This window comes from Nerophis ophidion, linkage group LG07 (assembly GCF_033978795.1).
Source record: "Nerophis ophidion isolate RoL-2023_Sa linkage group LG07, RoL_Noph_v1.0, whole genome shotgun sequence".
Lineage (NCBI taxonomy): Eukaryota > Metazoa > Chordata > Actinopteri > Syngnathiformes > Syngnathidae > Nerophis > Nerophis ophidion.
This window is the reverse complement of record NC_084617.1, coordinates 23614591-23630356: the sequence shown is the minus strand read 5'-3', so window position 1 is coordinate 23630356 and position 15766 is coordinate 23614591. Positions and strand designations below refer to the sequence as shown.

Here is a 15766-nt window from a genome sequence, read left to right as displayed (position 1 = left end):
TATTGCTTTTCGACACTGAAAAACAGTTTTTTCATTTTTGTTTCTTTTTTTCAAAATAAAATTCAAATAAACCAACCGTGTTTTGTTTTTCAATTCTCATTATGGTAAAGAAAATTAAGTGACCCAAACACAACTGCACGCTGCAGGGGACATTTTTTTATATCAGGGATGGAGCAGGAAGGGGCTAGGGATACATTTGCAGTAAAATTTGTAAAATTTGGGATGGTTTCCTGCTGGCTCCGCTGTGAACGGGACTCTCGCTGCTGTGTTGGATCCGCTTTGGACTGGACTCTCGCGACTGTGTTGGATCCATTATGGATTGATCTTTCACAGTATCATGTTCTCATATGTTCTCATAGTCATCAGTATCATCAGTATCACAGTATCATGTTCTCATAGTCATCATTGTCACCGACGTCCCACTGGGTCATTATTGTCACCGATGTCCCACTGGGTGTGAGTTTTCCTTGCCCTTATGTGGGCCTACCAAGGATGTCGTAGTGGTTTGTGCAGCCCTTTGAGACACTAGTGATTTAGGGCTATATAAGTAAACATTGATTGATTGATTGATTGATAAAATATCACTTTCCATGCGCTTATTCAAGCAAAAGGGGGCCCCCCATAGATCACGGAGGACAGTCACACATCGGGAGTGTTATTCACAACAAAGAAGAGCAGCACGTTTACAAGAATGTCATACATTTTTATTTCATACAATACATGCCTTTTAATACACATCGACAAAAAAATAAATGTCCCAGTCTGTTTTTGGCTTAAAACAAAGATTGCTTGTTTTTTTCAGGAGGATATGTGAGAGTACTGGTAGCTGATCTGAAACACACAAAAAGAACCAAAACAATCTTGTATATATGTTTATATGGCTGTTGTGCAACTCCAGATAAACTAAACAAAACACTAAAAACTAGGTAACATATGGTAATTGAAGGTTTGGATGCAGTGCTGTGCAATATGGACAAAAATACACTGTACATCCTGATGTACAGTAAGTCATTTTATATCCCAATAATGATATAAATCATGATATAGAACTGTTTCTTAAAATTATTTATAGACACGTGAGATGATTGGCTTATTTTACTCCTTTCATTTTAAACAGATTTATAGAAAAAATAACGAGTTACCTCAAGTGATTACCAACATTTGTTTTAGTTTTAATCATGAATAGTTGCAGATTACTCACGCATTTTTAATTTTTTGTTGTTGATTTTTTGGGTTTTATTTTCCCTGCATACGCATTCAAAATGTTTCTTCAAAATAAATCCAGACAAAACTTTAGATAACACTTTTTCTGGGTTCTGAGCAAATAAAGTACATTCAAGTAAAACATTTAGAAATGTGTGTGTATCATTCTGATGATGAATATACATATGGGTCAAAATATTGGGGTCCTTTTTTAAGGTTGATCTAAATGATGTAAGCTAGTAATTTACTATGATTAATCACGATTAATCTTATCTCAAAAGTGTGATCAATCTGATGAATAACAAATATTCGACAGCTTTAAAATAACAATTAAAACAACTATAAAAAGTATTGCTGGGACCAGCCCTCATTTCAACAATGGTCATTTCTACAAATATGAATTAAAAAATAAATCTGTAATTTCTGGGTGTCTGCTTATTAGGATTTAACGATATGAAAACTATTTATTGTGTTATTGTTGAATGTGCTGAAAAGACTTATACACACACTGAAGTCTTTTCATCAAATTACTTTTTTTAATACCTTTTGTGTTTTTTACTCTTCACTAATAGTATTTTGTCTTTGTATCTTATATCTTGAATGGCTAAACTTTTATTGTTTTAAATATTGCTTTCTACTTTAGCACTTTAAGATATATTTCAATACAAAAAAATCTAATCTATTATTAGTTATTGTTCCTAGAGGGCATTGTGGCATCCTACTCTGTCCAGCGAACCTTAAACACACCGTCACAAACACCCCTGGCTAGTATTCCTCAGAGTATAGAACTACCACTCTGTTGTTCTAAGAGAGCACAGATTGAAGGTTCAGTGTGCAGGACTGAACATTTTAGTTGCTCAGTGTCACACCTATTCATCATGTTTTGTTTTGTCATGTTATGTTTTGATTTTGGACATTCAGTCACGTTTTGCACTTCCCGGTTTTGTTTGTTTCCATGCCAACCCATTTGATTTTCACCTTGCCATCGTAGTCACGCCCCGTCCCTCAGCTCTCACACCTGTTTCTCATTACCACTGCTACTATTTAAGGATTTTACTTTCTGTCCATCAGTCTGGGATTTTTTACATGTGCTTGCCTTCATGCATTCACGATTACCTGCTACACACCCTGCTATCCGTGCCCCTTGTTTCGGTCACAGTAAGTGTTTTTGTTTTAGTTGTTCATAGTTCTGCCACAGTGCAAGTTTAAGTTTATAGTTTATCGTCTTTCATGCCATCGAGCAGTTGTTTTGTTTACCCGTTTGTATTTTTGTGGCCACGTTTTGTACATCTTTGTGAGCGCCCTTAGTTCGTTTATTTTTGTATTTAGTGGTCAAAACAACGATGTACTTACACTCTCATCTGGCTCGTCCCGTATCCTCTCTGCATCGAAGAAGCAAAAATAACCACAGTCCAGGCATGACACTCAGACATTATTGTGTTTAAGTTTAGATTAGTCCACAGGTGTCAAACTTGAGGCCCGAGGGCTACATGTGGCCTGTGACATCATTTTATCTGGCCTGCAAACACCTGGATGTTTTGTCATGTGTCAATAAAGTACTAATATTTTCTCAGTAAATGTAATTGATTTTTTTCATTTTGACAGAAAAAATGTATGTACTGCTTGAAATTGCATACCTTTTTAAAAACTTCAATAGTATCCATTATTGCAATAATTATTACAGTACATTATCATACTTTCCAAACACGTTTTTGTCTATATAAAATAACTTTACAGCAAAAACTACCCATCAAATGAATAAAAATCACAATACATTTTACAGTGTTCTTTACAGCTTATTGCCGTAAAAATTGAAAAAAAAAAACAATTTTTTTGGCGTTAAAATTCTGTTGATTGAACTGCCAGTTTTTGACTGCAAAATCTACGGTGGTTGTTTTTAACGGTTTCTTACTGTAAATGGAAAGATGATACATTTTTTTTACGGTACAAAAGCTGGCAGAGTTGCCAGAATAAAACATAACTTGCACTGTTTTTCAATTCAACAATACAATGTTGTAAAAATCAATATAAATGTAACACAAAAATTCTGGCAATCAATAATAATAATAATAATAATGGATTAGATTTATATCGCGCTTTTCTATTGTTAGATACTCAAAGCGCTCACAGTGAAGTGGGAACCCATCATTCATTCACACCTGGTGGTGGTAAGCTACATCAGTAGCCACAGCTGCCCTGGGGTAGACTGACGTAAGCGTGGCTGCCAGTTTGCGCCTACGGCATCTCCGACCACCACCAATCATTCATTCATCATTCATTCACCAGTGTGAGCGGCACCGGGGGCAAGGGTGAAGTGTCCTGCCCAAGGACACAACAGCAATCAAGCTGCCAGCTTTTTCCGTAAACCCCCTGCAAAAAAAGAGTGGTACTGCTTTTCCATTTACTGTAAAATGTAAATAATAAGAACATACTATATTTAACAGTAAAATGTTGTAAATGTAAAGTTTTTACCATAAAATTAACCGTAAACTTAAAAATATATGTATTTAATAATGAAATCCAGAGGCAAATTTATACATTATTCGCTGTTTCAATCGGCCCTCTGATGGCAGCCATAACTACCCTATGGCCCTCAATGAAAACGAGTTTGACATCCCTGGATTAGCCCTTTCTTAATGGGGAAAGACGTTAATGCCTTTTGTTTTCATTTTAGCATTTGAGCCAGTGAGCTAGTGCCAGTCAGTCAGTGAGTTTATCAAATTGCACTAATCAATTACGCTTTTTCCATTATTTTTATTTAAAACAGTAAAACCATCAATCAGAGTTTTACCGCAGTTATCATTCATACTGTTTGGACTATTCGGCATGTTTCACAAATTAACACTATTTGGTCACATCACAATGGATGTACATCGCAGTATCGCAAAGCACTAGTTAGATGAAGGTAGCTGCAGAAAGTGAATGAAAAAAACACCTTGTAAGCACTCAGTCGTTACCTTTTATGTCGTCTGTTGCTGATTATTTTGTGCGTCGTTATCACAACAAAGACTATGAGAAGAAATCCAGCTGTTGCAGCTAATCCAGTGACGGCGTTCTGCAGGATGTGTACTCCCTCACCTTCTACAAGACAGAGATAATAGACATAATCAGCCTGGCTTTGTGTGTGTGTGTGTTTTTTTTTTTTTTTAACAAGATTACTGAAAGGTTTAAAGTATATCAGCGAGTTGAATCATTTGGGGGGTCCCCAAACTACTGCCAGCATCCACCCAAGGGACATCCTTAGTAAAAAAAAAAAAATGTTAATCTGTACTTTCCAGTTACTCATTTTAGAAGATTAAAAAATAAATAAATAAATAAATAAATAAATCTATACATATAAAAAAATGGGTATTTCGTACATTTTTTTTCCTTTTACGGAAGGTTTTTTGTAGAGAATAAATTATGAAAAAAACACCTAATGGAACGGTTTGAAAAAGGAGAAAACAAAAAAAATTTAAAATTTAATTTTGAAACATAGTTTATCTTCAATTTCGACTCTTTAAAATTCAAAATACAACCGAAAAAAATGAGGAGAAAAACTCGCTAATTTGAATCTTTTTGAAAAAATTAAAAAAATAATTTATGGAATATCATTAGTAATTTTTCCTGATTAAGATAAATTTTAGAATTTTGATGACGTGTTTTAAATAGGTTAAAATCCAATCTGCACTTTGTTAGAATATATAACAAATTGGACCAAGCTATATTTCTAACAAAGACAAATCATTATTTCTTCTAGATTTTCCAGAACAAAAATTTTAAAAGAAATTCAAAAGACTTTGAAATAAAATTTAAATTTGATTCTAAAGATTTTCTAGATTTGCCAGAATAATTTTTTTAAATTTTAACCGTGATAAGTTTGAAGAAATATTTCAGAAATATTATTCGTCGAAAAAACAGAAGCTAAAATTAAGAATTAAATTAAAATGTATTTATTATTTTTTACAATAAAAAAAAATGTACTTGAACATTGATTTAAATTCAGGAAAGAAGAGGAAGGAATTTAAAAGGTAAAAAGGTATATGTGTTTAAAAATCCTAAAATCCTTCTTAAGGTTGTATTTTGTTCTCTAAAATTGTCTTTCTGAAAGTTATAAGAAGCAAAGTAAAAAAATAAATGAATTTATTTAAACAAGTGAAGACCAAGTCTTTAAAATATTTTCTTGGATTTTCAAATTCTATTTGAGTTTTGTCTCTCTTAGAGTTAAAAATGTCGAGCAAAGCGAGACCAGCTTGCTAGTAAATAAATACCATTTGAAAAATAGAGGCAGCTCACTGGTAAGTGCTGCTAATTGAGCTGTTTTTAGAACAGGCCAGCGGGCGACTCATCTGGTCCTTACGGGCGACCTTGTGCCCACGGGCACCGCGTTGGTGACCCCTGATATATATATATATATATATTAGGAATGCAAATCTTTGGGTGTCCCACGATTCGATTCAATATCGATTCTTGGGGTCGCGATTCGATTATAAATCGATTTTTTTCGATTCAACGCGATTCTCGATTCAAAAACTATATTTTTCCGATTTAAAAGGATTCTGTATTCATTCAATACATAGGATTTCAGCAGGATCTACCCCAGTCTGCTGACATGCTAGCAGAGTAGTAGATTTTATTAAAAAAGCTTTTATAAATATAAATGACAATGTTTTATCGACTGATTGCAATAATGTAAATTTGTTTTAATTATTAAACAAACCAAAAATATGACTTATTTTATCTTTGTGAAAACATTGGACACAGTGTGTTGTCAAACTTATGAGATGCGATGCAAGTGTAAGCCACTGTGACACTATTTTATTATTTTTATAAATGTCTAATGATAATGTCAGTGAGGGATTTTTAATCACTGCTATGCTGAAATTATAACTAACATTGATACTGGTGTTGATAATATTAATTTTTGTTTCACTACTTTTGGTTTGTTCTGTGTCGGGTTTGTGTCTCCTTTCAATTGCTCTGTTTATTGCAGCTCTGAGTGTTGCTGGGTTAGGTTTGGTTTTGGAATTGGATTGCATTGTTATGGTATTGCTGTGTATTGTTTAGTTGGATTGATAAAAAAAAACTAAAAAAAAAACGTTTTTTTTAAAAATGAGAATCGATTCTGAATCGCACAACGTGAGAATCGCGATCCGTATTCAAATTGATTTTTTCCCACACCCCTAATATACCGTAGGATAGACTTTTATTAATCCCACCATAGGGAAATTATGTTGTTGCAGTGCAGGTTTTTACACAAGAAGTAAAGCGTATTGAAAAACTAAAATATTAGTAATAAATACTACGTATCGCTCAAAAACATGTATAGGTAGAAGATAAAATACAGCAAAAAAAACACTAACATCCGTATTGCACACCACGAAAATAAACATCACGGTAATCACGTAAGTGCGTTGTAAAGTCTTATGGCTGTGGGTAAAAATGACCTGTGGTAGTGCTTCTATATAATATATATATATATATATATATATATATATATATATATATATATATATATATATATATATATATATATATATATATCCATCCATTTTCTACCGCTTATTCCCTTTCGGGGTCGCGGGGGGCGCTGGCGCCTATCTCAGCTACAATCGGGCGGAAGGCGGGGTACACCCTGGACAAGTCGCCACCTCATCACAGGGCCAACACAGATAGACAGACAACATTCACACACTAGGGCCAATTTAGTGTTGCCAATCAACCTATCCCCAGGTGCATGTCTTTGGAAGTGGGAGGAAGCCGGAGTACCCGGAGGGAACCCACGCATTCACGGGGAGAACATGCAAACTCCACACAGAAAGATCCCGAGCCTGGATTTGAACCCAGGACTGCAGGACCTTCGTATTGTGAGGCAGACGCACTAACCCCTCTGCCACCGTGAAGCCCATATATATATATATATATATATATATGTACATGTATTTATGTATAAATGTATATATATACATTGCCAAATTATTTAAACCGAATGAGTCTTAACGTGGTCATCATGATATGTCTGACATGAGCCATGATGTTGTCTGCTCACCATGATCCTGCGTCCTGGCGCTGGTCACCAGCATGTGCTTGGTGGCATCCAGGTGTCCATCGTTGACCTCGGGCTTGATGCCTAGGATGTGACACATCAGCGGGTAGATGTGGACCGTTTCAAAAGGCCCCACCTGCAGGTTCTTGTGGAAAGCCGGCCCCGCCGCCCTGAAGAAAGCCTTCATGTCCATCACTTGGTTGTCATAGCCGTGCTCGCCCTTGTTGAACTGGACTGGGAAGTACTGCAAAGAAACACACTGGGAGCTAGTACTGCATGTGTCCAGCAGAGGTCACTGTTGTCTAAGCAAAAGCTTTCAGCCTGAACCCTGTTTCTTGACATCTGAACGTCACCAAGAAGCCATTGAATGAGGCCTTCAAGCCATCTTTCGGAGAGGGGATATCTCAGCTTGCTTATCTTATCCAGGCATCACAACGAGAGGAGTTTAAGTGGCCATGAAGTCATTGTGATGGTCATGAGTCGCTCGTAACCTGGCGGGCTTTACGTAAGTCCACATAAATCAGGTCTGTTATCCTTCTCCAAGTTGCAACTCCATGAATATTGAGCGACACGTGCAGCCGCGGCGTCGCCTCGCCACCGAGCGAGCGACTGGAGCCAAATGAAAATGCTAATTTGAAATTTGGAGGCACGAGTAGCTGGAGGAAGCATCGGAGGGCGCCACGTGTTACCGCGGCGGTTTGGATTATCACGGGGACTCGCAAAGGCACTTGATTAAAATTGTAATGCTCTAAGATTAGAATTTAGCTGATTGTTTCTGCTCGAGGAGACTTTCTTTGTTGCTGTTAGCAGCCAGCGAAAAACACCATTTCTCCCAGGATGTTTCGTTCGGAGCTAAAGAGGAGAAGTAATCTGCGCCTTCATGTTGGAGTAAATTTGTGCATATTGACAGCGTATCCCACAGTGGACTTAAAGGCCTACTGAAACCCACTACTACCCACCACGCAGTCTGATAGTTTATATATCAATGATGAAATATTAACATTGCAACACATGCCAATACAGCCTTTTTAGTTTACTAAATTACAATTTTAAATTTCCCGGGAGTTTTGTCTTCAAAACGTTGTGTCATGATGACGTGTACGCAAGACGTCACGGGTTTTTAGTAAGTATGAGCGCTGCACACACACAGCTAAATGTCGTCTGCTTTAGCGGCATAATTATACAGTTTTTTGGAAATCTGTGTTGCTGAATCTTTTGCAATTTGTTCAATTAATGTTGGAGAAGTCACAGTAGAAAGATGGAGTTAGGAAGCTTTAGCCTTTAGCCACACAAACACACGGTGATTCCTTGTATAAAATTCCTGAAAAGTGAAACTTTCCTATGGATCAGAGCGCAGTCAAGAGAACATTGGATCCCGACCACATGTCAACCAGCAGGTTTCGGTGAGAAAATTGTGGTTAAAAAGTCAGTTCTTACCAGAGAAAAGCTGAGCTTGTGCCGTCCATAGCTGCCGTCGACTCCCCTGAGACACTGCGCGTCAAGACACCCGTGGATACACCCTTCCGACTATCAGGTAATATTAAACTCACTAAAACACTATCAACACAATAGAAAGATAAGGGATTTCCCAGAATTATCCTACTAAATGTGTCTAAAAACTTCGGAATCCGTCCCAATGCAATCGCTTTTTTTTGTTTAACTTTTTTTTTTTTTTTTTCTGTAGTCCGTCGCTATCAATATCCTCAAACAAGAATCTTTCGTCCTCGCTCAAATTAATGGGGAAATTGTCGTTTTCTCTGTCCGAATAGCACTTTTTGTTGGAGGCTCCCATTAAAATCAATGTGAATATGTGAGGAGCCATCAAACATGTGACGTCATCGTCTGCGACTTCCAGTAAAGGCAGGGCTTTTCTCTTAGCACCGAAAGTTGCAAACTGTATCGTGGATGTTCTCTACTAAATCCTTTCAGCAAAAATATGGCAATATTGCAAAATGATCAAGTATGACACATAGAATGGACCTGCTATCCCCGTTTAAATAAGAAATTCTCATTTCAGTAGGCCTTTAAGTTTCTTAATCAGTTCATTCAAAAACGTTACTACATCGCATTGGAGCTGCTTCTGTTTTTGGTCATCTTTGATTTGATTAAAAGTTGAGACCTATTCCTGGTGTTGTGTCAAGGTTTGAAAAACACCGAAAAGAGTTAGGGCAGGGGTGTCCAAACTTTTTGACTTGGTTGTGGGCTGTAAAGTTTGGACACACCTTCTCATTCAATATGTTCTCTTCATTTTCATGACCATTTACATTGTGGATCAGGGGTGTCAAACTCATTTTAGATCGGGGGCCACATGGAGAAAAATCTACTCCCGAGTGGGCCAGACTAGTAAAATCACGGCATGATAACTTAAAAATAAAGACAACTTCCGATTTTCTTTGTTTAAAAATCGAACAATAACATTCTGAAAATGTACAAACCATGATGTTTTTCTTGTTTTTTTTTGTTTTTTTTTACACTTAGATGTTTTGGTTAATACTATTTTTGTCATGTTTTAAATTTTCTGAATAAATTATGTGATAATGTTCATCACTGCGATTAGGTGGCGGCTTGTCCACGGTGTACCCCGCCTTCCGCCCGATTGTAGCTGAGATAGGCACCAGCGCCCCCCGCAACGCCAAAGGGTATAAGCGGTAGAAAATGGATGGATGGATGGATGGATCATGTTCATCAGTCAACTCATTGGTGTTAATTTTCAATCAAGATAAAAACATTATATGAACATAAAATTACAGTATGTTATTCGTGTAGTTTGATCATTTTCCTTGACTGATATATGTAGCATTATCTATAAAGATACAATGTGAAGTGAATTATATTTATATAGCGCTTTTCTCTAGTGACTCAAAGCACTTTACATAGTGAACCCCAATCTCTAAGTTACATTTAAACCAGTGTGGGTGGCACTGGGAGCAGGTGGGTAAAGTGTCTGAATGTAATTAGATAAGGCAGCAAGGTGGGAGAGGTGTTAGTGCGTTCAATCCCTGGCTCGGGATCTTTCTGTGTGGAGTTTGCATGTTCTCCCCGTGACTGCGTGGGTTCTCTCCGGGTACTCCGGCTTCCTCCCACTTCCAAAGACATGCACCTGGGGATAGGTTGATTGGCAACACTAAATTGGCCCTAGTGTGTGAATGTGAGTGTGAATGTTGTCTGTCTATCTGTGTTGTCCCCGCGATGAGGTGGCGACTTGTCCAGGGTGTATGCTGCCTTCCGTCCGATTGTAGCTGAGATAGGCACCAGCGCCCCCCGCGACCCCATAAAGGGAATAAGCGGTAGAAAATGGATGGATGGATGGATGTATTGAGATGATAAGAGTAAGTAAAAGTTTGATTTCTTGTTTATTTTCGTAACAACCTCCTTAAAGTTTTGTAATCAATCAGAAATATCAAGCAGTTAAAATGCACCAAACATGAGTGGTAGAACATGGATTGATGGATGGATGTTTAGTAATGGATTTAAATAGGTGTAATTTAGAATCTGTTTAGTGAGCAGGTTGTGTTATGTGTGACTTTTTGTGTCGGTTGCATATTTTTTTTTTTCCGGCATGACTAGGGAAGGTTTTTTGGGATTGGGTCATATTGGTAAATGCTGCGCTTTGTTCCTTCCATAGCATAATTAAAGGTCATTGAACTAAATTAGGGCAGCATGGTGAACCAGCGGTTATTGCATGTGCCTCACAATACGAAGGTCCTGGGTTCGATCCCCGGGCTCGGGGTCTTTTTGTGTGGAGATTGCATGTTCTTCCCGTGATTGTGTGGGTTCCCTCCGGGTACTCCGGCTTCCTCTTACCTCCAAAGATATTCACCTAGGAATAGGTAGATTGGTAACACTAAATTGGTTAAGTGTGTGAATGTGAGTGTGAATGTTGTCTGTCTATCTCTGTTGGGCCTGTGAAGAGGTGGCGACTTGTCTAGGGTGTACCCCGCCTTCCGCCCGAATGCAGCTGAGATAAGCTCCAGCACCCTCCGCAACCCTGAAGGGTACAAGGGGTTATAAAGTGATTATATCGATTAACTAAATTACACACGTTGTCCACAAGATGGCGAAAAAGTGGCAACATCATAATTGTCTGACTCTTAAAATGAATGCAATCTCCCTGCGGGTAAGATTCCTTATGAAACTGATGGCGTCTCGCGGGCCAAATGGAAGATGTCGGTGGGCCATATTTGGCCCTGAGGCCGTAGTTTGGACACCCCTGAGTTAGGAAATGCATGAAAGGAAGTACTGAGAGTTAAGTAGAAACTGTGTGATGCGCACCCCGTTTATCACATAGCCAGCGTCTGCCCATAAAATGATGGGCAGGATGCGATCGTTCTTGGCAAAGTGGAGGCGTTCTGGCATCTCCTCCTTCTTGAAGACATGGAGGTGAGGGTGCGCCCCCTTTAGGGCATTGTAAACCTTCTCCAGTTTGCCCGGCTTGGGCAGCAGCATTCCAGAGGGCCCAAAATCTACGAGGTGGAAAGACAAATCCCCGAAAGAGAAGCCCGGAATCTTGGAGAGTGTGATTTCCTTCACCAAACCGTTGCGGTAGACCGTGGTCATGCCGTGATCGGACGTGATGATGATGTTCAAGCGTTTGCTCAATCCGTGTTTTTCAGCTGAGCTTCGGATGTATCCCACGGTCCGGTCCACTTGCCTGACCATGTCTCGTCGCTGTGGAGAGTCAGGCCCGTACCTGTGGCCCGTGCCGTCTGGCTCTCCAAAATAGAGAGACACAAAGTCCAGATCCAGGTCTCGGAACCAGGCCATCACCTTGTTGGCGTTCTCTCGCCAAGCCGTCTCGTTCTTGTAATTGTAGAGCAGCGGCTCGACCTCGCGTTTCATGGCAACCTGTCCTTGGTAGCTGGAGGCGGTGCCAGGGAAGTGAAGAGAGCCAGCTTTCAGACCCTGAAAGAGCACACAAACAAGGTCACACTTGTTAGACACTTGCATGCAAAGCAAGCCAAAGGCTGGATGTCATCCACTCGAAGCACAGCGGGACTTTCTCAGCATCTGTCAGTCGGGTGACATCCTGTCCTGCCAAACAATTTGCTGCCTGACAACGGTTCTAAGTAAAATCTCTCTCACGCTGAATGAGACAGACCTGATTCTGAGCTGTGATCCAGATAGGCAGCGTGCCGTTGTCCCACCAGTCGTTGACAAACTGAGTCTGATAATAGGGCTTCTTCTCCGTGCTGGTGGTGTTGAACCACATGTTGTGGATCACGCCGTGGTTCTCAATGTAACGGCCTGCGGAGGAGAGCACAACTAGCCTCAGAAGTTGTGTCAAGTTACCCCAACTTTGGGGATTAGAGTCAATTAGTTTGAACAAAGAGTAATTTCTTCCAGTAGAAAATGAGCAGATCTGCATCTGACTCAGCGAGAAACACTGAAGAGTTATTGTACTTTAAAAACCTGACCGGTTGGCTTTTACCTGTCAGGAGGGTGAAGTGCGTAGGGCTGGTAATGGTCAGGTAAGGGGGCGTGACGTAGTGGGCCTTCACTCCATCCTCAGCCATTCTGTCCATATTCGGTGTGTCCACGTCGCGGTCATAATCCCAACGGAAACCATCGAAGGAGACCAACAGGACCTTCTGCCTCGGCTCGCTAAACGGGGCCCCCCGTGTGCACAGAACCCCCCAGAGGAGGCAGAGACCGGCAGTCCACTGCATGGTGAGGTCTTCACCCTCTTCACCTGCGCAGCTGGCAGTGTTTGTATGTTTCAACGCAGGTTTCTGGGAGTCTAGCGAGCAAAGTTTCTCCGGGTTATCTTATCTGCCTGCTGGAGCGCACTTTTATCTCGGTTTCTCCGTTGTTTACGGCCTCTTAACTCCTCCCTCTTCTGCTTTGTTGACAGTAAAAACTGTAAACCTCTGTGGACACATTTTTTTTCTGGGAACCTCGGCCATCTCGGGGTTTGCGTGCGTGAATCAGCCCCAAAGAGAGGGAAATGACATCTTGATGGCTTTCACCTTGACTCGGGACGGCACATGATTGATCTGACAGTGGGAGAAATGAGAGCGTATATTTTCCTGCTGACCCAGGAAGAAGAAGAGCCTAATAGAAGTATTTATTTTAATAAATTTAATGTGTACCTTAGCCCGGGGTTATTGTTAAAAGATCATTTGGAATTGATTTGGCCGCCGCGATGGGCAAACGGTGATAAAAATTGGGCGACGGCCTCCCGGCTGCGCGGATCACGCTCGGACATGATACATCATCTCATTGTGATGTAATCTTATCAACGTCCATCAACTCTTCAAATGTGTCCTTTATTGTGTGTGTCCTTGGCTTTGGTTCAAGGGAATTGTCTAATCTTTATGGAGATAAGGGATAACATTCATCAGCTTTCATTTGCCTCATTCATATTCATCCCAGTACTCATATTAACTCCGCACGCTGCTCGGCCGCAGTCAGCAAGATTTGGAGTGTTTTTTGGACTGCTGAGTCTCACATCTCCACCATGAGAACTTCATCAAATACACACTCTGAACTTGAGAGGCCCGCAAACTTTATCTGACCCGCTCCATCTCGCACAGTGAGGATCCACAGGGAGTGTTTGCCTCCAGCGCACCCTGCTGCCCGAGCGTGAGCACTGCAGCTGGCCCAAAGTTCCAAACGCTCCCATTGAGTTCTCAAACGAGGAGCCCACAGGTTTTAATCTAACCTAAATGCATATGAAAGTAGGAGTAGCATCGCAGAAAGGTTTCGTCTTTTCGAGTACGGTTTCTGGTATACCATGACTTTTTTTTTTTTACCCAATCCTACACACCATTTCATGATTGTCTTTTTTTGTTTTGAATATTTTTTTAAAATATGAGACACCCGGCAGGCACAGGACATTAAAACAACGTTGAGAAGTTGTTATGGTAAATGGGTTATACTAGTATAGCGCTTTTCTACCTTCAAGGCACTCAAAGCACTTTGACACTATTCACCCATTCACACACTGATGGCGGGAGCTACCATGCAAGGCACTAACCACAAACCATCAGGAGCAAAGGTGAAGTGTCTTGCTCAAGGACACAACGGACGTGACAAGGTTGGTAGATGGTGGGGATTTAACCAGGAACCCTCGCACGGCCACTCTCCCAACCGCGCCACGCCGTGTTGAATAATGTCCTGACATTGAGCAACTCATATGTTGGGTTCTGACGTTGATTTGACCGTTGAACTTTGGTCATTTCCCAACCAATATTCTACAACACCAATACAAAGTTGAAACAATATGCCTCTTGACAACATTTATTCAATGTCAGGTTGACGTTCATAGGTCCATTGAACTATTGTCATTTTTTCAACCAATGTTTATACACCACAAATACAACGTTGAAACAACATGCTTTTTGACGACTATTAATCAGTCAGGTTGTGACGTTGATTTGTCCATTGAACTATTGTAATTTTTTCGACCAATATTCTACAAACCCCATTTCCATATGAGTTGGGAAATTGTGTTAGATGTAAATATAAACGGAATACAATGAATTGCAAATCCTTTTCAACCCCTATTCAATTGAATGCACTACAAAGACAAGATATTTGATGATCAAACCCATAAACTTTATTTTTTTTGCAAACAATAATTAACTTAAAATTTCATGGCTACAACACATGCCAAAGTAGTTGAGAAAAGGCATGTTCACCACCGTGTTACATCACCTTTTCTTTTAACGACACTCTATAAATGTTTAGGAACTGAGGAAACTAATTGTTGAAGCTTTGAAAGTGGAATTCTTTCCCATTCTTGTTTTATGTAGAGCTTCAGTCGTTCAACAGTCCAGGATCTCCGCTGTCGTATTTTAGGCTTAATAATGCTCCACACATTTTCGTTGGGGGACAGGTCTGGACTGCAGGCGGGCCAGGAAAGTACCCGCACTCTTTTACTACGAAGCCACGCTGTTGTAACACGTGGCTTGGCATTGTCGTGCTGAAATAAGCAGGGGCATCCATGATAACGTTGCTTGGATGACAACATATGTTGCTCCAAAACCTGTATGGACCTTTCAGCATTAATGGTGCCTTCACAGATGTGTAAGTTACCCGTGCCTTGGGCACTATTACACCCCCATACCATCACAGATGCTGGGTTTTGAACTTTGCGCCTAAAACAATCCGAATGGTTATTTTCCTCTTTGTTCTGGAGGACACCACGTCCTCTGTTTCCAAATATAATTTGAAATGTGGACTCATCAGACCACAGAACACTTTTCCACTTTGCATCAGTCCATCTTAAATGGAGTGATGCTTTTTAAGCAGCACTAAGTAGCTCTTCAACCTCCATAAGATATTTTCATAACTTTTAGGATGACACATGGAGTTACAACAAGTTGAATGACACCTGTGTCAAGGCCTGAAGGGGTCTGTACTGCTTTCCCTGGCACTTAGCAACTTTGAGAAAGGCAACGGGAACCCTGCAACACAAAAAACTACACGTGCTGACTTGCTTTAAGGCATATGTCACTCCCTCTTTCCCATTTGGTAATAAGACATGCCGCCATAAAACAAAAAGCTGAAGAAGAAGAATGCCTTGGTGCAATTGCT

General features: G+C 40.0%; 1 protein-coding gene across 1 annotated transcript; it reads right to left on the bottom strand.

Moving 5' to 3' along the window:
- Nucleotides 1-719: 719 nt before the first annotated feature.
- On the bottom strand, nucleotides 720-12974 carry LOC133555662 (ectonucleotide pyrophosphatase/phosphodiesterase family member 7-like). Its single transcript, XM_061904999.1, has 6 exons — nucleotides 12657-12974; nucleotides 12327-12472; nucleotides 11501-12130; nucleotides 7232-7472; nucleotides 4161-4284; nucleotides 720-831 (listed from the first exon to the last, which is right to left on the bottom strand). Exons 1-6 carry the CDS (start codon nucleotides 12892-12894, stop codon nucleotides 774-776), a joined length of 1437 nt encoding a protein of 478 aa, XP_061760983.1. The 5' UTR covers nucleotides 12895-12974; the 3' UTR covers nucleotides 720-773.
- Between the last annotated feature and the right edge of the window lie 2792 nt (nucleotides 12975-15766).

Coding starts and splice junctions, on each gene's coding strand:
- LOC133555662 (XM_061904999.1), bottom strand. CDS start 12,894: ATGCAGTGGACTGCCGGTCTCTGCCTCCTCTGGGGGGTTCTGTGCACA. Junction 12,473..12,656: donor GCACTTCACCCTCCTGACAG/GTAAAAGCCAAC, acceptor TCTCCTCCGCAG/GCCGTTACATTGAGAACCAC. Junction 12,131..12,326: donor GGATCACAGCTCAGAATCAG/GTCTGTCTCATT, acceptor GTGCTCTTTCAG/GGTCTGAAAGCTGGCTCTCT.